Source organism: Vespula vulgaris, chromosome 2 (genome assembly GCF_905475345.1).
Source record: "Vespula vulgaris chromosome 2, iyVesVulg1.1, whole genome shotgun sequence".
Taxonomy (NCBI): domain Eukaryota; kingdom Metazoa; phylum Arthropoda; class Insecta; order Hymenoptera; family Vespidae; genus Vespula; species Vespula vulgaris.
The window spans coordinates 1,772,070-1,788,985 of record NC_066587.1 but is presented as its reverse complement, the minus strand read 5'-3'; the positions used below and the strand labels follow the sequence as shown (position 1 = coordinate 1,788,985).

The 16,916-nt window shown below is 30.1% G+C and overlaps 1 protein-coding gene and 1 long non-coding RNA gene across 8 annotated transcripts in view; one reads left to right on the top strand and one right to left on the bottom strand.

The window, feature by feature from the left end:
* LOC127061459 (A disintegrin and metalloproteinase with thrombospondin motifs 9) overlaps window positions 1-16,916 on the bottom strand; it is a 116,879-nt gene that overhangs the window by 71,208 nt on the left and 28,755 nt on the right. For 5 of the 6 annotated variants that reach the window (XM_050988342.1, XM_050988346.1, XM_050988345.1 and 2 more), the window contains exons 3-5: window positions 7,951-8,079; window positions 6,767-6,927; window positions 6,321-6,446 (exon numbers count right to left, since the gene is read on the bottom strand). In XM_050988342.1, coding sequence (XP_050844299.1) covers window positions 6,321-6,446; window positions 6,767-6,927; window positions 7,951-8,079 — 416 coding nt within the window. Of the gene's footprint in view, window positions 1-6,320; window positions 6,447-6,766; window positions 6,928-7,456; window positions 7,883-7,950; window positions 8,080-16,916 lie in introns of those variants that run through there. The other variant, XM_050988347.1, reaches the window with a different exon arrangement.
* The window catches only part of LOC127061464 (uncharacterized), a 29,529-nt gene continuing 20,651 nt past the window's right edge, over window positions 8,039-16,916 (top strand). For both annotated transcript variants that reach the window (XR_007780868.1, XR_007780869.1), the window contains exon 1: window positions 8,039-8,180. This is a non-coding gene — a long non-coding RNA (uncharacterized LOC127061464). The remainder of the gene's footprint in view (window positions 8,181-16,916) is intronic.

Below are 16,916 nucleotides of genomic sequence, written 5' to 3'. Positions count from 1 at the left end.
TCTCTCTCCGTATCTGTCTCTCTCTCTCTCTCTCTCTCTCTCTCTCTCTCTCTCTCTCTCTTCTCGCTGTGTATGGCACTCTCTCTTTCTTTCTGTCTGTCTCTCTCAATCGTTCATGCACGAATGGAACCTTGAACCGTGACTATTTTCAGACCACACCATATTGAAAGATGGTAGAGGATGAAAAGGAGGAGGATGACGAGGGGAATTACCTATAGAGTCCCTTAACACGTGAAATTAAATAACATACACTTTGCGATATAATAAAATTCTCATTTCACACACAAAAAAGAAAAAAAAAGAGAAAGGAGGATTATTCAGATCGTATCTGTTTAATTATAACGACGAAGAAGGAAAAAAGAAATTAAATAAATCAAACGTTTCGATTTGAAAAGTTCGATTCTGAAAATAAACGATCGTGATAAATCCGATCTAACATATAATTCCCTATTAGAAATGTATAGAAACAACGTTAATATAACAATTAATAATTATTTTCATATTTATATATAATTACATTATATTGTTATGTATTCAAATTTAATTAATATCCCCTTGGTTCTTCATTAAAACTATCTACATCTTTTATCTCGGTGAATTTTGTTAATTACAAAAGCAAAAAAATAAGAAGAAAATGTAGATAAAATCTTTGATATCGCAAGAGAAATAAAACGGGAAAAAAAGAAAAAAAAAAAGAAAAAGAAAAAGAAACATTGTTTTAATTCAGGCTGTCTCATTAAAGCGAGTTTCGAATGAAAGAAAATTCTTCTTCCAAGTATAATTATCGCACTTGTCGATCGACGCTTCTTTATCTTCATCAGATTCTCTTCCCCCAACCCTAATCCTTTCTCTCTCTTTCTCTCTCTCTCTCTCTCTCGCTTTCTCTCTCTCTGTCTGTCTGTTTGTCTACCTATTTTTTTTTTCTCTGACTCATGTTGAGTCACTCGATCCGTTTTAAAAAGTGGTTATAAAATACCAATACACGTAGGGATTAACAAAATTCGAGATAAATCGTATTACTTGTTTTCTACGAGCGCGCGATAAATTATAAAGAAATATTGCTTGGTTTTAATTTTGCGATTTTATCGAAAAAGAGAGAGAGAGAGAGAGAGAGAGAGAGAGAGAGAGAGAGAGAGAGAGAGAGAGAAACAGAATCTCTGGAAGAATTAATTAATAAGACAACAAAATATAATAATAAAGTAATAAAAATCATAAATAATGAGATAATAAAATAATGTTATATATATATATATACATACATATATATATGTGTGTGTATGTAAAAATAACGAAATAATGAAAGAAACGATTACAAAAAATAATTACAAAAAAAAGATAGAACAGCAAGGTGATTAAATATATAGTATGAATAAGGATATAAAAATATAATTAAAAAAATAAATAAAATAAAATAAAATAAAATACATTATTTTGTCGTGTACATATTAATTTATGATTTGGATGTATCCTGATGAAACGTTACTTCTCCCTTTCTCTCCCTTTATCTCTCCCTCTCTCTCTCTCTCTCTCTGCCTGTCTTCGCAATATTCTTTCGCACGGATATTTTTGTTACGAGCCTAACAAACAGCCACTCCAAGAATGTCTAATGAATGAAATTTGAACTTTCCGGGGCTGGGCAAAGTGAGTTCAACGACGATGTATCGCGACGTGTCTCGTTTAAGTCTCTCTCTTTCTTTCTTTCTCTCTCTCTCTCTCTCTCTCTCTCTCTCTCGCTTACTGAAAGATATCCGGCACTTACTTAAAGGAGTCCTACCTAAAGTCGACGTTTACCCTTAGTTACGTCGTCGTAAATTTCAATTCAAAAGAAAATTCATTGGTCGATCCCTTCCTCCTACGATCACTTTCATGGATTAACGTAATTCAAACGAGCCAGAACGCAACATGACCTTTGCTTGACACCTTCGACGCGTATTTAAAAAAAAAAAAAAGAATTTAAAGAAAAAAAAATCAAAAAAGAAAAAGTAGTTCCTATCGAAAGAATTCTCTCTCAAATCGTTGATGTTGAATGTTAAATGTTGAATGTTGAATGTTGAATGAGTTGTGCCAATCAAGTATTGAGAAATACGGAATATGAAGTATTAAGAAAAATAAAGATAAAAAATTAAAATAAAATGAAATAAAAAGTAAAAAAAAAAGAGAAAAAAAATTACGTCGTATGATTACTAACGATGCTACGTTTAAGAGCAGTCTGACGATTATATTGTGATTATATTTCAAATTTTTGCGAGGTTGCAAAGGAGAGTGAAGATCGGAAATTTATTTAATGATGCAATTTAATTATAAAAATAGAAATAATATTATTACGGGATCGATATTTACGTTGGTTTTATATTTTAGATAGAGGTCGATTGTTTGTTTGGTTTGTTGATTTTTATACGCATAATAATATAATTTGATCACAGTAATAAAAAAATAAATAAATAAATAAATTATCGTGTAATCCATATATATCTAGATCATATTTCAGACAAGTATTGATCACTTATGCATCGAACAATATTATTTAATTACAAAAATACAAATAATTATTATCATGAGATACATAATGATAGAAATAATTATCCTTGTATTCGATCATATTTTAAATTAAATCAATTTATATGGTATTATTACAAATCTAAAAAACGACGAAATATATAACTGATTATAAGTTTAAATTAGGTTAAATTAACTTAGGTTAGGTTAGGTTAGGTTACATTAGTTACCTTCTCTCTTGTAAGATCGTAAAAAAGCTAAACGATCGAAGCATTTGTTTTATAATAACGTTCTGCGTGTGACCTTCTAAAGGATACTTCTTCCTTTCAAGTTATTTATTAACAAAAAAAAAAGAACAAAAAAAAAAGAGAAATAAAACTAGGGAAGAAAAAGATGAAGAAGAAAAGGAAGATGAAGAAAAAAGAAGAAAATATTCGTGTTTCTAAGAACGATCATTATTGGTTACGAAGAAAAGTTTTGAAACGTCCTCGCGATCGAAACGCAACATTTGAAACTCGTAAAGTTCGACCTCGCGAAAGGAAGGACATGACGAAGAGAGCATCATCTCGTCGAACGTTTCATGTCCTCTCTCTCTCTCTCTCTCCTTAACTAGTCGAACGATCGTGTCTTATTCTTTTTTTTTTCTTTTTATTTTTTTGGTTTTTTCGTTCTCGACATAGCGAGAAACTCTAACTAACTTCTTTATTTCTTTCTTTCTTTTTCTTTTTTTTTTTTTTTTGCCCTCTCATTCTCCCTTCCTCTCTCTCTCTCTCTCTCTCTCTCTCTCTCTCTCTCTCTCTCTCTCTCTCTCTCTCTCTCTCTCACACATACATTCGCTTCCGCGAACGAGTATGAAACGCATACATACGTCATCATATATACATACGTATTTATATAAATATATACGTCTCTCGTATATGCACACACATTTCTTTTCCGTAAAAGAAAAATATTCTAGATCCATTAATTTCCATGGTCGTATTAGACATCCTTCTTAGAAAATCACAAATAGTATTGAATCATGATCGATAAATATATACATACGTACGTACGTACGCGTTGTGTACGATGAAACGTTTTCTTTTTTCTCTTTGAAAACAAGATGGCGACCCTACATTCATCTCACAGGTCAAAGATAGGTTAGAAAAATTACAAATCACGCACATAGCACGACACGTTTTACACGTTCGCGTGCGTGTATCTGTTCTTATACAACGAAAATGTTTTTCTCTTTGAAAACAAAAAAAAAATGGCGATGATATTCATCGAGATATAAGACAAATTTTCAAATCGCATACACGACACTTTTCATATATTAATACATATGTAATATATCTGTGTATGCGTGTGTATAAAAAAAAAAAGAAAGAAAAGAAAAAAAAAGAACATTTGTATTCACCCCTCTTTGAAAACAATATGGCGTCGATAGAATCCAATATTTCATGGTCGTAGAAAGATCAGAAAATAATGTACAAATTGCAAACGTCGACGCGTTTGTACGATTGATCGAATTTGCATCCAGAACAAGTCATGATTTAAATCTTACTTAACAATTAATTATTCGGCTTCATGCGTAAGGAAGATCGATTCGTGGAAATCGATAAAGAACTGTAGGAATGAAACGGGACGGAGAGAGGAGCGAGGGAAAAGAAAAAACAAAAAAAAAGAAAAGGAGACCGAACTCCCCTTTTTTGCATGCGAATGATGCGAACGTATGTCGTCGTCGTCGTCGTCGTCGTCTCTGATGTGCCTCGTAATTTATGGAACTTATTCCACGTTGAATTCTTAATTAACAGCCATGAAACGTGGCATGTCTCCGTTCTTTACGGATTTACTTTCGCATTTCAAAGAGTTTCTCTCTTTCTCTCTTTCTTTCTTTCTTTTTAATTTCAATTGATACGAGACGAATAAAAGTATAACAAAAAGAAAAACAAAAACGAAAGAAAGAAAAATTAATGCAAGTGAATTTGCTTGCAAATTGTGTAATATAGAGTACTGAAGTTAAAAAGTAAAAAATGCTAAAAATTCAAATAATGCATCTGTGCACCATCGTTATTATTCTTGTGACTATTATTGATAGTTTCTATAACGAGAGATAGATAAAACGAGAGGGTTGGGGGAGGGTAACTGAGATGGGGAAAAAAGTTGTGAACCTAAGTGATTTGAAATATTATTCTTCTTTTCTTCGATTTAGCTTTTTTTTTATATATATATAGGAGTTGACGTTTCTTTCTCAGATCATAAAAACTATAAATGTGCGTGCGTCTAATTAGTGCAAGCTTAAAAAATTAATTGATCTTTAATAATCACCTAGGAACGTTCTTTCGACTCGTTCTATACTCTGCAATCTATATATTCTTAAAAAAAAAAAAAAAAATCGTATCTTAATATTCTAATCGTTCTACCACTTAATTTATCGCCTTTAAACTAATTTAATTAATTACGCAATTTGTTATACGCCTATATAACATAAAACGTTACACAACAATTTCTTTTCTCACTCTTCCCTCCCCTTCTCCACCATTTTCAACTAATCTATCTCATTATTAATTCCAACGTGTTCCTTATAAATTCCTCTTACTTTCTTCTTCTTCTTTTTTTTTTTTTTTCATTCATAATATACATTTATATTCATACGTCATTCACATTTCATTACCCTAATCCATCGAGCAGCAAGCAAAGCAAAGCAAAGCAAAGCAAACTAAGCGTTCAATCGAGAAAACTCATGGTATATATCTAATCTGAAAGAGGTTGTGACTCTAATTTGCCAAGGAATAATTTCAATAGAATTAATTCTTTTTTTTTTTTTTTATGCGATTGAAGAAACATGTAAGAGGGTAAAATACGCGCGTGTCTGAGATTCCTTTAGTTAACTCGGCCAACTCTCTCGGCACCGTAATACACGCGATTACCTCGGTTCATTCGCCAAGATAATCCGGAAACTTGTTTCTAACGTTACCGAACGTGGCAAGTGTCCAATTTGGATAGACTAACATCACACCGACGTTTAACACCGTCAACTAACTCGCACATAACGTGCCGCACACAAACGCGACAACCAAATGCAATGGACGACGGAATAACAAAATTTAACCTATGTATAATACGCATGTGTATGTACGTATATATGTATACTATAGCATAAATTTACTAATACTAAATTAAACTTCTTCGTCGTTGCTATAACGTTGCTATTATATATTTCTCTTTGTCTCTAGTCTGATGTATAATTTATTCATAAGATAATTTCGCTAAATATTTTATACTTGTTACAAATCCCTCCTTCCCTCTCCTCTTTCTATTCTATATCTATAAAAAGTGATCATTATGTTTCTTCAAATCTACTTGGTGTTTATATCTCTCTGGGATGTAATTAAAAAAATTCTATTATGATCACATCGCAATGATTGAAAAAAAAATTTTTGGTATATATCTATGCGGTTGAGTAAATTTCTTAAAAAAGTAAAAAAGGTTAAAAAAAAAATCAAACATCGTATGGAGATAACTTTCGTCACACGAAATTCATCAATGTTGATGGTAAACTTGATCGTTGCTGTTTTACGAGATATATTTATTTACAAGATCATTTGGCTGGATATACTACGTTTGCTACCTGTCCTCCTATAAATCATTTCAAATGCCAGCTCTGCTGTGTATATTTCTGTTGAATTATTTCTCGATGGTAAAGTACAAATACAATTAAAATTTCAATGGTACTGTTGTAACGATTAAAGTAAACTTGCGAATGCGATAATAAAAAATTTGTAATCGTTCTATATTAACTATTATTATCTATTATTATTATTAAATGTAATAAGACTTACCATTCCATGACAGAGATTAACAGTGACTATGGAATGTGGATCACCGTCGATGTATCCGCTGTAGAAACAATCCAATTGATGACCGGGATGCACTTTTCTACTTGTGTTTGCGCTTATATGCGTTACCTGTGTAAATAAGTTTTATATATATGAATATAGTATATGAATAATGTTATAAATTTTTATTATATTACATATATACATTTTTCTTGTATGATATATTATATAAATTGATAAAAATATTTTAATATATATATATGTATATATAATAGATTTTTATTATATTATGTATTATATAAATTTTTATTGTAATTATAAAAATAATTACATATATATATATATGTGAATATATATGTATGTGTATATATATATGCGCGTATGTATATGTGCGAACGTTTAGATATAGAAGAAAAGAATGATTTAATCGATCGATACGCTCTACATACCTTCATATCCGGTGATATAAAGCTCGTGTCGTGAGATAACCTCAAACGAAAGAACTTTCCGAAAGCTGTGAATTCGTATTGAGGATGTGGATCCCATACTTTCGCTGTTGCATGTCGAAAATGTCCACTGTGATGCCTTTTTGCTGTTGTAAATGGATCGGCTACAAAATTAACAACGTTTGCCTTCATATTCAAAATAATTACAATAATAATTCATAACAACTTTATTGCGATATTAGAATATTAATTAAGATGACAATTTAAGAAAAAAAAAAAAACAAAACAAAAAAAGAAATTTTCAACAAAATTTTCAAACCTTTCTAAGCTATACGCCATTTTGTGGGACCACTTTCGATCGTAAGAATAACAATAATTCTTATCCAATAATAATAATATAATCGATTTAAGTAATAATTAAAAAAACAAAAAAAAAAGAAAGAAAGAAAAATCTTCCAACATTATCATCTCTTTTCGTCACTACTTTCCATTCGCTTTCGATCGTAACAATAACGTAACGAACTTTTTAAAAAATCAGATTGGTACATCGATTAAAAAAAAAAAAAAAGAAAAACGAGTAAGAAAGACGAAGTACACCCGTCAAGTAATCCAACATTTATCGACAATACACTTTCTAAGCAACGCACGTTCGATTCGTTAAATATATTGACATATGCGTAAGTAAATACTTACATATGTTTTATATGCCGACGCGATCGCCATTTTTTCTCGTCTTTCTTCCTTTCTTCCTCTTCTCCTTTCATTCTCACCCTCTCTCTCTCTCTCTCTTTCTTTCTCTTTCTCTTTCTCTCGTCTTTTGTCTTCGTTAACGAATTAACAAACGAATGATGGTAAAGGGTTGATTAACCAACGTAAAATTAACGAACCTTTCTTCGACGACGCTTCCAGCTCGAGAAACAAGGATATAATGACGGTAAAACTCACGAACAAGGACGTCAAAGACAAAGGACAAGAACAAGGACACTCCTTGTTATTACGTATCATATTACATTTCTCTTTCGTACGAGCACGTTGCCAATTCTATTTCATTATTTTTGTTTTCATCCGAGAGCCTATCACAACGCGTCATTTTTCGTCGGGTACCTCTAGCGGCGATAAATGGCAACATCGTAATAAGCGCTTTTACTTCGTAACGATTAAAACAAAAGAAATACGGTTCGACTTACGTGGATCTTCGTATTGATTTTGGCTGATCTTCATCGGCACGATGTATTCCAAGTCTCCCTTAGCCGAAGGTAAAACATCTGGCGTACTGTCGTTATATTTTCTTCCTTCCATTCTATCTTTGGTCGACTCTGCGAGAAGAAAAAGAAACGAAAAATTGTTGTGCGTTATCTAATTTTTGAAAGAAGGAGAAAGAAAAAGGAGAGATGAGAAAAGACAAGAAAATACGAAGGTAAGTACACGCGAAAGAAACGTTACGTACGTATCAAAGTTATTTTTCTCGATTCGTCACGAATCAATCCCTGGCACAACTGAATATAAGTCATAAATAATTACATATATATATATATACTAGTACGAGTAATTAAGTATTTATATGCGTCATAACCTATACGTTTTAATTTCGAATTTAAAAAAGGAAAAGAATAGTGTTCGTATTAAATAATAATAATGTCACGTAATATCTACCGTATCACGGAGATATTAACGTTACGTAACCTACGTATATATAAATTTTAATTTCGAACTTTCGATTAGAAAAAAGACAAAAGAATAAATAAAATTGTTCGTAAAAATGATACGTGTTAAATCATCGTGTCGTGAAACATTAACGTTATATAACCTATAATAAGTTTTGATCTGAAACTTATTATAGAATAAAAATTGTTCTTATATATATATATATACATACGTACGTACGTATATCAAAATAATAACTATCGTGTCACGAAATATTAACGTTTTATTTCTCCACGACTCGTTATGAATCCTAGTACGATATATAAATATGTATATGCGTAAAGATAATAAGTACATACTCGTATGCATAAAAGTAACAAGTACTTATATACGTACTAACGAGTAATTAAGTATTATACGTTATATGCGTCATAACCTAAAACTTAGAAAAAAGTATTGATAAATATTAGATAATAATAAGAATAATAAAAATATATTAGATAATAATAATAATAATTATTATTATTATTAGTATTATTTAGTTTTAATTTCGAATTCATCTATACGTAAATATTATTAGTAAAATAATTTTTAAATGCTTACAAATAATATTAACGAAACATAACCAACGTTTATAATTCTTTACATAACTCGAGAAATACATACATCGATCGTCATTTTTTAGCTTGTATTTTATATTTCTTTTTTCTTTTTTCTTTTTAGTTAGAGAATTCACTTTAAGAAAAAAGTGAGAATTCAAACTCGAATATCTTTCACTCGGTTAATACGACACATTCGTAAACTATCGTCTCACTTTCTCTCTTTTTCTCTCATTGCGACGATTCAACGACCTCTCGTAAATCTTTCCAACTTCTCTACGAACTCTTCGAAGCCATTAATTCTTATTACGCTTTGGGATCACTCTCTCCCTCCCTCTCTCTCTCTCTCTCTCTCTCTCTCTCTTTCTTAGGAAAAATAATTTAAAGCCGAGAAAGTCAAATCGAATAATGTATTAAGGTTTCAACAGAACTTTGCAGGTGTAAATATGCAATATTAGAAAAAAAAAAGAAAGAAATTTTTCATTATGGTCGATTTTTTGATTATTAAAAATATTCGATATATGTATATATATATTGTATTTCTCTCTCTCTCTCTCTCTCTCTCTCTCTCTCTCTCTCTCTCTCTCTCTTTCTCTCTCTCTCTGTTTCTTTATACGTTAATTCACGATAAATTACTCGAAATATTCTATTGTACAATTCGATTCGACGATGTATTTTTCAAGCAGTTCGTCCATTTTCTTTCTTAAATTTATAAATATATGTACGCATGTATCTTGTAAAAATATTAATCAGTAAAAAAAAAAAAATGGCGGAAGATATGTGAGTGCAATTATGTCGACATACAACAATTGTCTCACGTATCTTACTTTTTCTTTCTATCTCGAAGATATTTGAGAAAAATAAGAAAGAGAGAGAAACGGACGGATGGACGGACAGACAGAAGAAAAAAAAGTTATTTACATACACAAATACATACATACGTATGTGTATATATATTAATTTGAAGAATAATTGCAAGAAAGAAAAATTTGGAAAAAATTTAACGAAGTCTCCTCTGAATCTGATAGAGGTAACGAAAAAGAAAGAGATAGATAAATACGCAGATAGAACAGATAGAACGAGAAAGAGAGAGAGAGAGAGAGAGAGAGAGAGAGAGAGAAATGATCGGTTTAAATCCGTCGGGCGCAAACGAAAGTGCATATATACTTGCACGTACATATATTCATATATACATACGTATATATATATATACACATACATCATACATATATACATAGATACATACGTACGTACATACGTAATACATATGCGTACTATAAATAAACGATCGTGACGGTCGGTCAAATCGACGCGAAAGATGCAGTCAGTTCGTCCCTTTGTAACTCAACACTCTCTTTCTCTCTCTCTCTCTCTCTCTAAAAAAGAAAAGAAAAGAAAAAAAAAAAATGATTTTTCTTCCAAGACATCAGGAGGAATATGTTCTTCCCAAGAAAATTGCATTTACATACACCTATATAAACGTAACTATCGTTAAATTCAATCGAGTACGATCAAACAATTTGAAAATGATTTGATAAATAAAAGACGGAGAAAGATAGAAAGACAAAGAGAGAGAGAGAGAGAGAGAGAGAGAGAGAGAAATATGGAGGAACAAAGATTTCTATTTCCGTGGATGCATCCATGAGGAGGAGAACATACGCGTTTGTTGATTCTTCATTTTTCTAGGTTAAAAGGCTCAGGGCTGTTATTCTGTATTTTCTCTCTCTCTCTCTCTCTCTCTCTTTCTCTTTCTTTCTCTGTTTGTCTGTCTCTCTCTTTCTGTCTTTCTTTATATCTTTCGTCTTTGTTCAGAACGCACAAAAAGCAGATCCTTTCTTTCTTTCTTTCTTTCTTTCTTTCTTTCTTTCATTCGATGATTCACGAATGTGAACGAAGAAGAGCATACGGAGTTTCTTGCTATGCAATAACTAACACTCTTTGGAAGAAAACATATGACTGATATGTTGTACTTGTCAGCATATTATATACATATGTATGCGTGGATGTATATATGCATGTAACAATGGATATATATGGAGTCTGTTGGTCAATGGTATGATAGGGTTAAAAAGTTAATTTTTTATTCAAATTATTTATTTTTATGTATATATATTGTATATATAATATATATATATATATAAATTAATACTAACTAATATGTATATACATATAATACGTATATAAATAATTTATATAATATATAATTATATATAATATAATATAAAATATAATATGATATATATATATATATATTCATGATTTAAATATTAAATAGTCTAGACTTTGAATAGAAATTGTCTCTAATATCATCTAACGTTGAACACAATACAAACACACACACATATACTTAGTATAGTATAATTACATACTAATATAAATACATGATAAGTTTATTACGCATGTATACAATTATTATTAATAACTAGTAATATAATTTCGCAATAAATAATTTTTTTCCCGATGTCATTGGCGAGAAAAAAACTTCTTTCAATTTATTACCTTTATTTTTAATAGTTTTAATGGATCATTAAAGTTGACTTTATATATATATATATATATATATATATATATATATAATAGCTACGTTCGACCGTATCACCTTTTTATAACTTTACACACATACGCACACATATATATTTTATGTCTTCCTCTTTTTGTATCGATGCATAACATTTTCTAAACTAACGCGATTCAAACGATTTTCTACATAAAAAGTTTACGTCTCGACCCTGTGTCTTATTATACGTACATAAACACACACTCGTGCTCACAAAAACATATACACACAGAGACACATATACGTGCGTTGAGTTTACTGAATAACTGAGAACACGTATATGTAAATAAACGATCGTAATAAATACACGTCACTGCTTGGACGTGGCTCATTTTCAAAAGACACTATAATACATACCATTAGTAATTGTAAGTATCTTTATCTCTCTCTTTCTCTCTCTCTCTCTCTCTGTCTCTCTTTTTTATTAACAAAGAACAATAAAAAAGTGATAGAGACAATATGTCATCAATGCGATTACATTCGAACAGTTCAATCTCTCATCTTTCTCATTCTAATTGCAATAATAATAATTTTAAGTGCTCGCAATTAATCACGATTCACTATAACATAGTTATTGAATTCGATTTGTAAAATTCTCTCTCTCTCTCTCTTCTCTCTCTTTAGACGATTGCATCGAAATATTTTTTTTTAATTAGAACGACCTCCAAATCGTCGACATATTTTTTTAATCATCCAATCGTCTAATTTTCTATTCCTCTCTCTCTCTCTCTTTTCCTTTCTTTTCTTTCTTCTTTCTTTCTCTCCCTCTCTCTCTCTAGAAAGTCTAGACAATTGCATCGAAATATTTTTTTTTAATTAGAACGACCTCCAAATTGTCGACATTTTTTTAATCATCCAATCGTCTAATTTTCTATTCCTTTCTCTCTCTCTCTCTCTCTGTCTCTCCTTTTTTCATTTCTTTTCTTTCTTCTTTTTCTTTCTCTCTCTAGAAAGTCTAGACAATTGCATCGAAGTATTTTTTTTAATTAGAACGACCTCCAAATCGTTGACATATTTTTTTAATCATTCAATCGTCTAATTTTCTATTCCTCTCTCTCTCTCTCTGTCTCTCCTTTTTTTCATTTCTTTTCTTTCTTCTTTTTCTTTCTCTCTCTAGAATGTCTAGACAATTACATCGAAGTATTTTTTTTAATTAGAACGACCTCGAAATCGTCGACATCGATTTACCGTAATCTAATCGTGCGATCTCCCCCCCTCTCTCTCTTTCTTTCTCTCTTTATTCGATATAATAATTTGATATATATATATATATATATATATATATATATATATATATATATCCGCGATCGAAATTAGAAATGATCAAGTAGTCGTTTAATATCTATTTCCCCCCTTTTCATTTTTTTTTTATTTATCTATTTTTCTCTGCTTTCTTTTTCTTCTTTTTGTTTTTCTATGAAATCGCGAATAACATTTCGATTTCGTATACGCGATAGTGCAAATTTAGAAATGATCGAGAAATCCATTGGATTTGGATTCGTTAGAGTATAAATGCTCTTATAAATGAGATGATGGAGGCATACATATTTCACGAATTATCGCGTAAAGCAAAAGAGGCGAATAACATGGGTCAACCGATAACCGCATTTGCCTTAACATCGAACGACTAACGATATATATATATATATATATATATATATATACACATACACGCAATATATATATGTATATAAATATATGTATATGTTTTTCTTATTCTTTTAACGATATTGTCTGCCAACGAAGAAAACGAACGCATCATCGCATAAAAACGAGTCTCGCGAGACTTGCTCTTTCTCTCGTTGTTTCTCGATAACGAAGGCCTCGTTTTAAAACGCATACAATGACAGATGATAATCCTTACACAAAGATTACGTCGATTTACCTATCGAACTTGCGTTTCTAAACGAACGAACGAACGAACGAACGAACGAGATTAGTCACTCTTCGAGAATTTTATTACGCCTGTCGAGTCAGACTCGACATGAATTTTTTCTTATATATATATATTTTTTTCTTTTTTTTTTTTTAATTATGTATATATATTTCTTGATTTTTTTGTTTGTTTTTGTTCTACTTATACGTGTATATTCTTACGTCGATATTATATTTATATAGAGAGAGATATGGAGTGGATTTTTATTAGTGTCATATTTGTTTATTAGAATAAAATTGGGCGTGTTATGTTGTGTGTATTATTTTTTTGTTCTTTTAGTAAAGAATATGTTTAAGGAAACGTTAATTTATTATTATTGCTATTATTATTATTATTATTATTATTATTATTATTATTATTATTATTATTATTATTATTATTATTATATTTACTCAAGATATTATATCGTTTGATATAAATTTAGTATAAACGATTTTTTTATTATTATATAGTATCAAAAATATAATCAATATTATTAATATAAAATATTTTTTTAATTATAATAATATAACATTCTTCTTATAATAAAGAAATATATCCAAACTGTACAATTATTTTTCCTAAGAGGGCAAAGGCAAAATCTAGTAAAATGTTTAATTAAAAAATAGTTAAAATAGTAAAATAAGTTTTCCCTCAAAACTCTGATGTAATCGTTTCTAGTAAACACAGAAAAAATTCGATGAATGTTTAACAAACGAATAAAACAAATATCATTAAAACATCTTAAACAAATTACAAATTTTTGTTCGAACGAAGTAACAACAATGTATACATACACATATACATGCACATATACATACACGTATACATGCACGTATATGTTCGTCGTGTGCCTAACACCAAATATTTTTTATAAAGGATAAAGAAGGAAGAAAGAGAATAACAGGACAGCAGTAAGACACACATACACACGTATACAGAAATACACTGTTCCTCAACCCTTATACCTTACCGTAATATCTTAGAGAACAAAGAGACTTTACGTCATGTCCGAAGAGATTAAACGCACTCGCGAAACGTACACGCGTAGGAGGCGGACATGATCGGTACGATAGGTATATATTGCACAATTGCATAATGTTACGTGTTAGAATAATAAATATATATATATATGTGTATGTATGTATATATATGTATGTATGTATGTATGTATATAAAGAAAGGAAGTAATGAGATTAAAAACAAATTGAGTGGGGTGATAGGGTGGGTGGTGGGAGGGAAGTGAAAGAAGATATTCCTTTCAGTTTCCCCTTAGAATTAAATTTTGTTCATTTACTTATGGACACGCGTGTATGGACGATTTTGTTGTTATAAAAATTTGAAGTTTTCTTTTGTGATTAGATTTAGAAAAATTGAAAGTATATATATATATATTTTTTTTTCTAAGATTTTGTCGCTGTATTCTTGTTATATAAGTACGTGTTAAATTCTTTTTTATTTTCTATAGGATAAATAATTTGTATTAGTATGTATTAATTTTTATGTACGCATATATATAATGTTTTTTTTTTTTTTTTAATACTGTATATTGAAAATTTTGTATTATTATAAAATAAATGATATATATATATAAATAATTATTTATATTATAATTACGATTATGAATATTTATGATTAATTAAAATTAATATCAATAATTAATATATAAATAATTAAAATATATATATTTTTTTATACTAATTGCATATATATACATATACATATATATATATATATTTTTCAATATTTGATGTAATCGTTCAATTCAATGGTTTCGTATGGAAATAATATGTTTTTTTAATTCGCACGGACCGTCGAGTCCACTTTAAAAGGCAAAACGCATTAGACGGGTTGCGTCCAGACGGATTTATTTAGTCTTTATGCATTCTTACGACACCATATTAGTAGACCGTGCCCTTTCTCACCGTCCCATGCCAATTTTTTTCTTTTTCTTTCTTTTTTCTTTTTCTCTTTTTTTCCCTTTCTTTCATTCCCTCATTCTTTTTATTCTTTTTTTTTTTCATTCTTTTTCGTTTTCTTTCTTTTTTTTTTCTCCTCATGCTTCTCCACGCGCCTCTCTTTTATTATGCGCTCGATCAAGCCGGACACGAAATAAACGAAAGTCCTCTTCTCTCTCTCTCTCTCTTTCTTTCTCTTTTTTTCTCTTTTGCTTCTCGCTTACGCATACATACGAAAACCTCTTACCTTAGAATGATATGCCAAAGAAAATCTCGTTCGTTGTTCAACGAACCATGAAAACGAAGAAACATTTTGGTGACTAAAACTGATGAGGGATCTAAAATGTCGGATTAAATCTTGAAATTATTATACTAGCTAAACGAAGAACAGGAGATGGTTGGAGAGAAAGAGAGAGAAAGAGAGAGAGAGTCCGAGATGGTTATTTAATTTCTATCCAAATTTTACCTGTACCTTTTCATTTTCTGTCTTCATGTGTGTGTGTGTGTGTGTGTGTGTGTGTGTGTGTGTGTGTGTGTGTGTGTGTGTGTGTGTGTGTGTGTGTGTGTGTGTGTGTGTGTGTATCTCTTTTATTCGTTTTGATGGACAAGGACGAACAAATCGAAAAGATTGGACGTATCGTAGACGAATAGAAAAAAGAAAAAAAGAGGAAATAAAATATAGGGAAGGGTTGTTACGCAATTTGTGAATGATAATCATTCTTTGTTTTATATATATTGTTTTATATATATATATATATATATATATATATATTATTATCATTAATTTTATATATGTAATATAGTTTAATAATATAATACATATAGATATCTGTAATATCTACTCTCTTTATATATAATAATTATATATGTCTAATTTATTATATATAAATATATAATATCAGAAAGAGAAAGTATCTACCATAGATATCTACATTACAACACAGTATAATATATCCACAATATTTATAATATTACTATAACAATAATAATAACAACAAACAATTTCAAAAAAATAATAAATAACATATTAATCGATATCATTCTAAATTAATATTTCACATTACATAACTTACAACGATCATACGCAGATACTCAGAAGCACGCATTTATAGACAAAACTAGCGATACAATTAATAATATCTAATAAAAATCGATATTCCCTATACAATGATATAACATTGAATTGGTTTTACCAATGGAATTCGGAAGTATACATTTTATGGCGATCAGATCGTCCGCTAATATTATAGAAACCATAAAAGGAGTTCATTCTCGTCGTATCTACCGTTCGCAGGAACGGTATAACAGTACGAATGTTAAGAAACGTCGTTCCTCGTATTCGACTGAGTGCGTGTACGGATTTAAAAATCTTCCTGGACGATCTATCTATCGATCGATCTATCTATCAATCGATCGATCGATCAGAAGATTGACCGATTGATCGATCCATCCATTTATCTATCGGTCGATCGATCCCTCG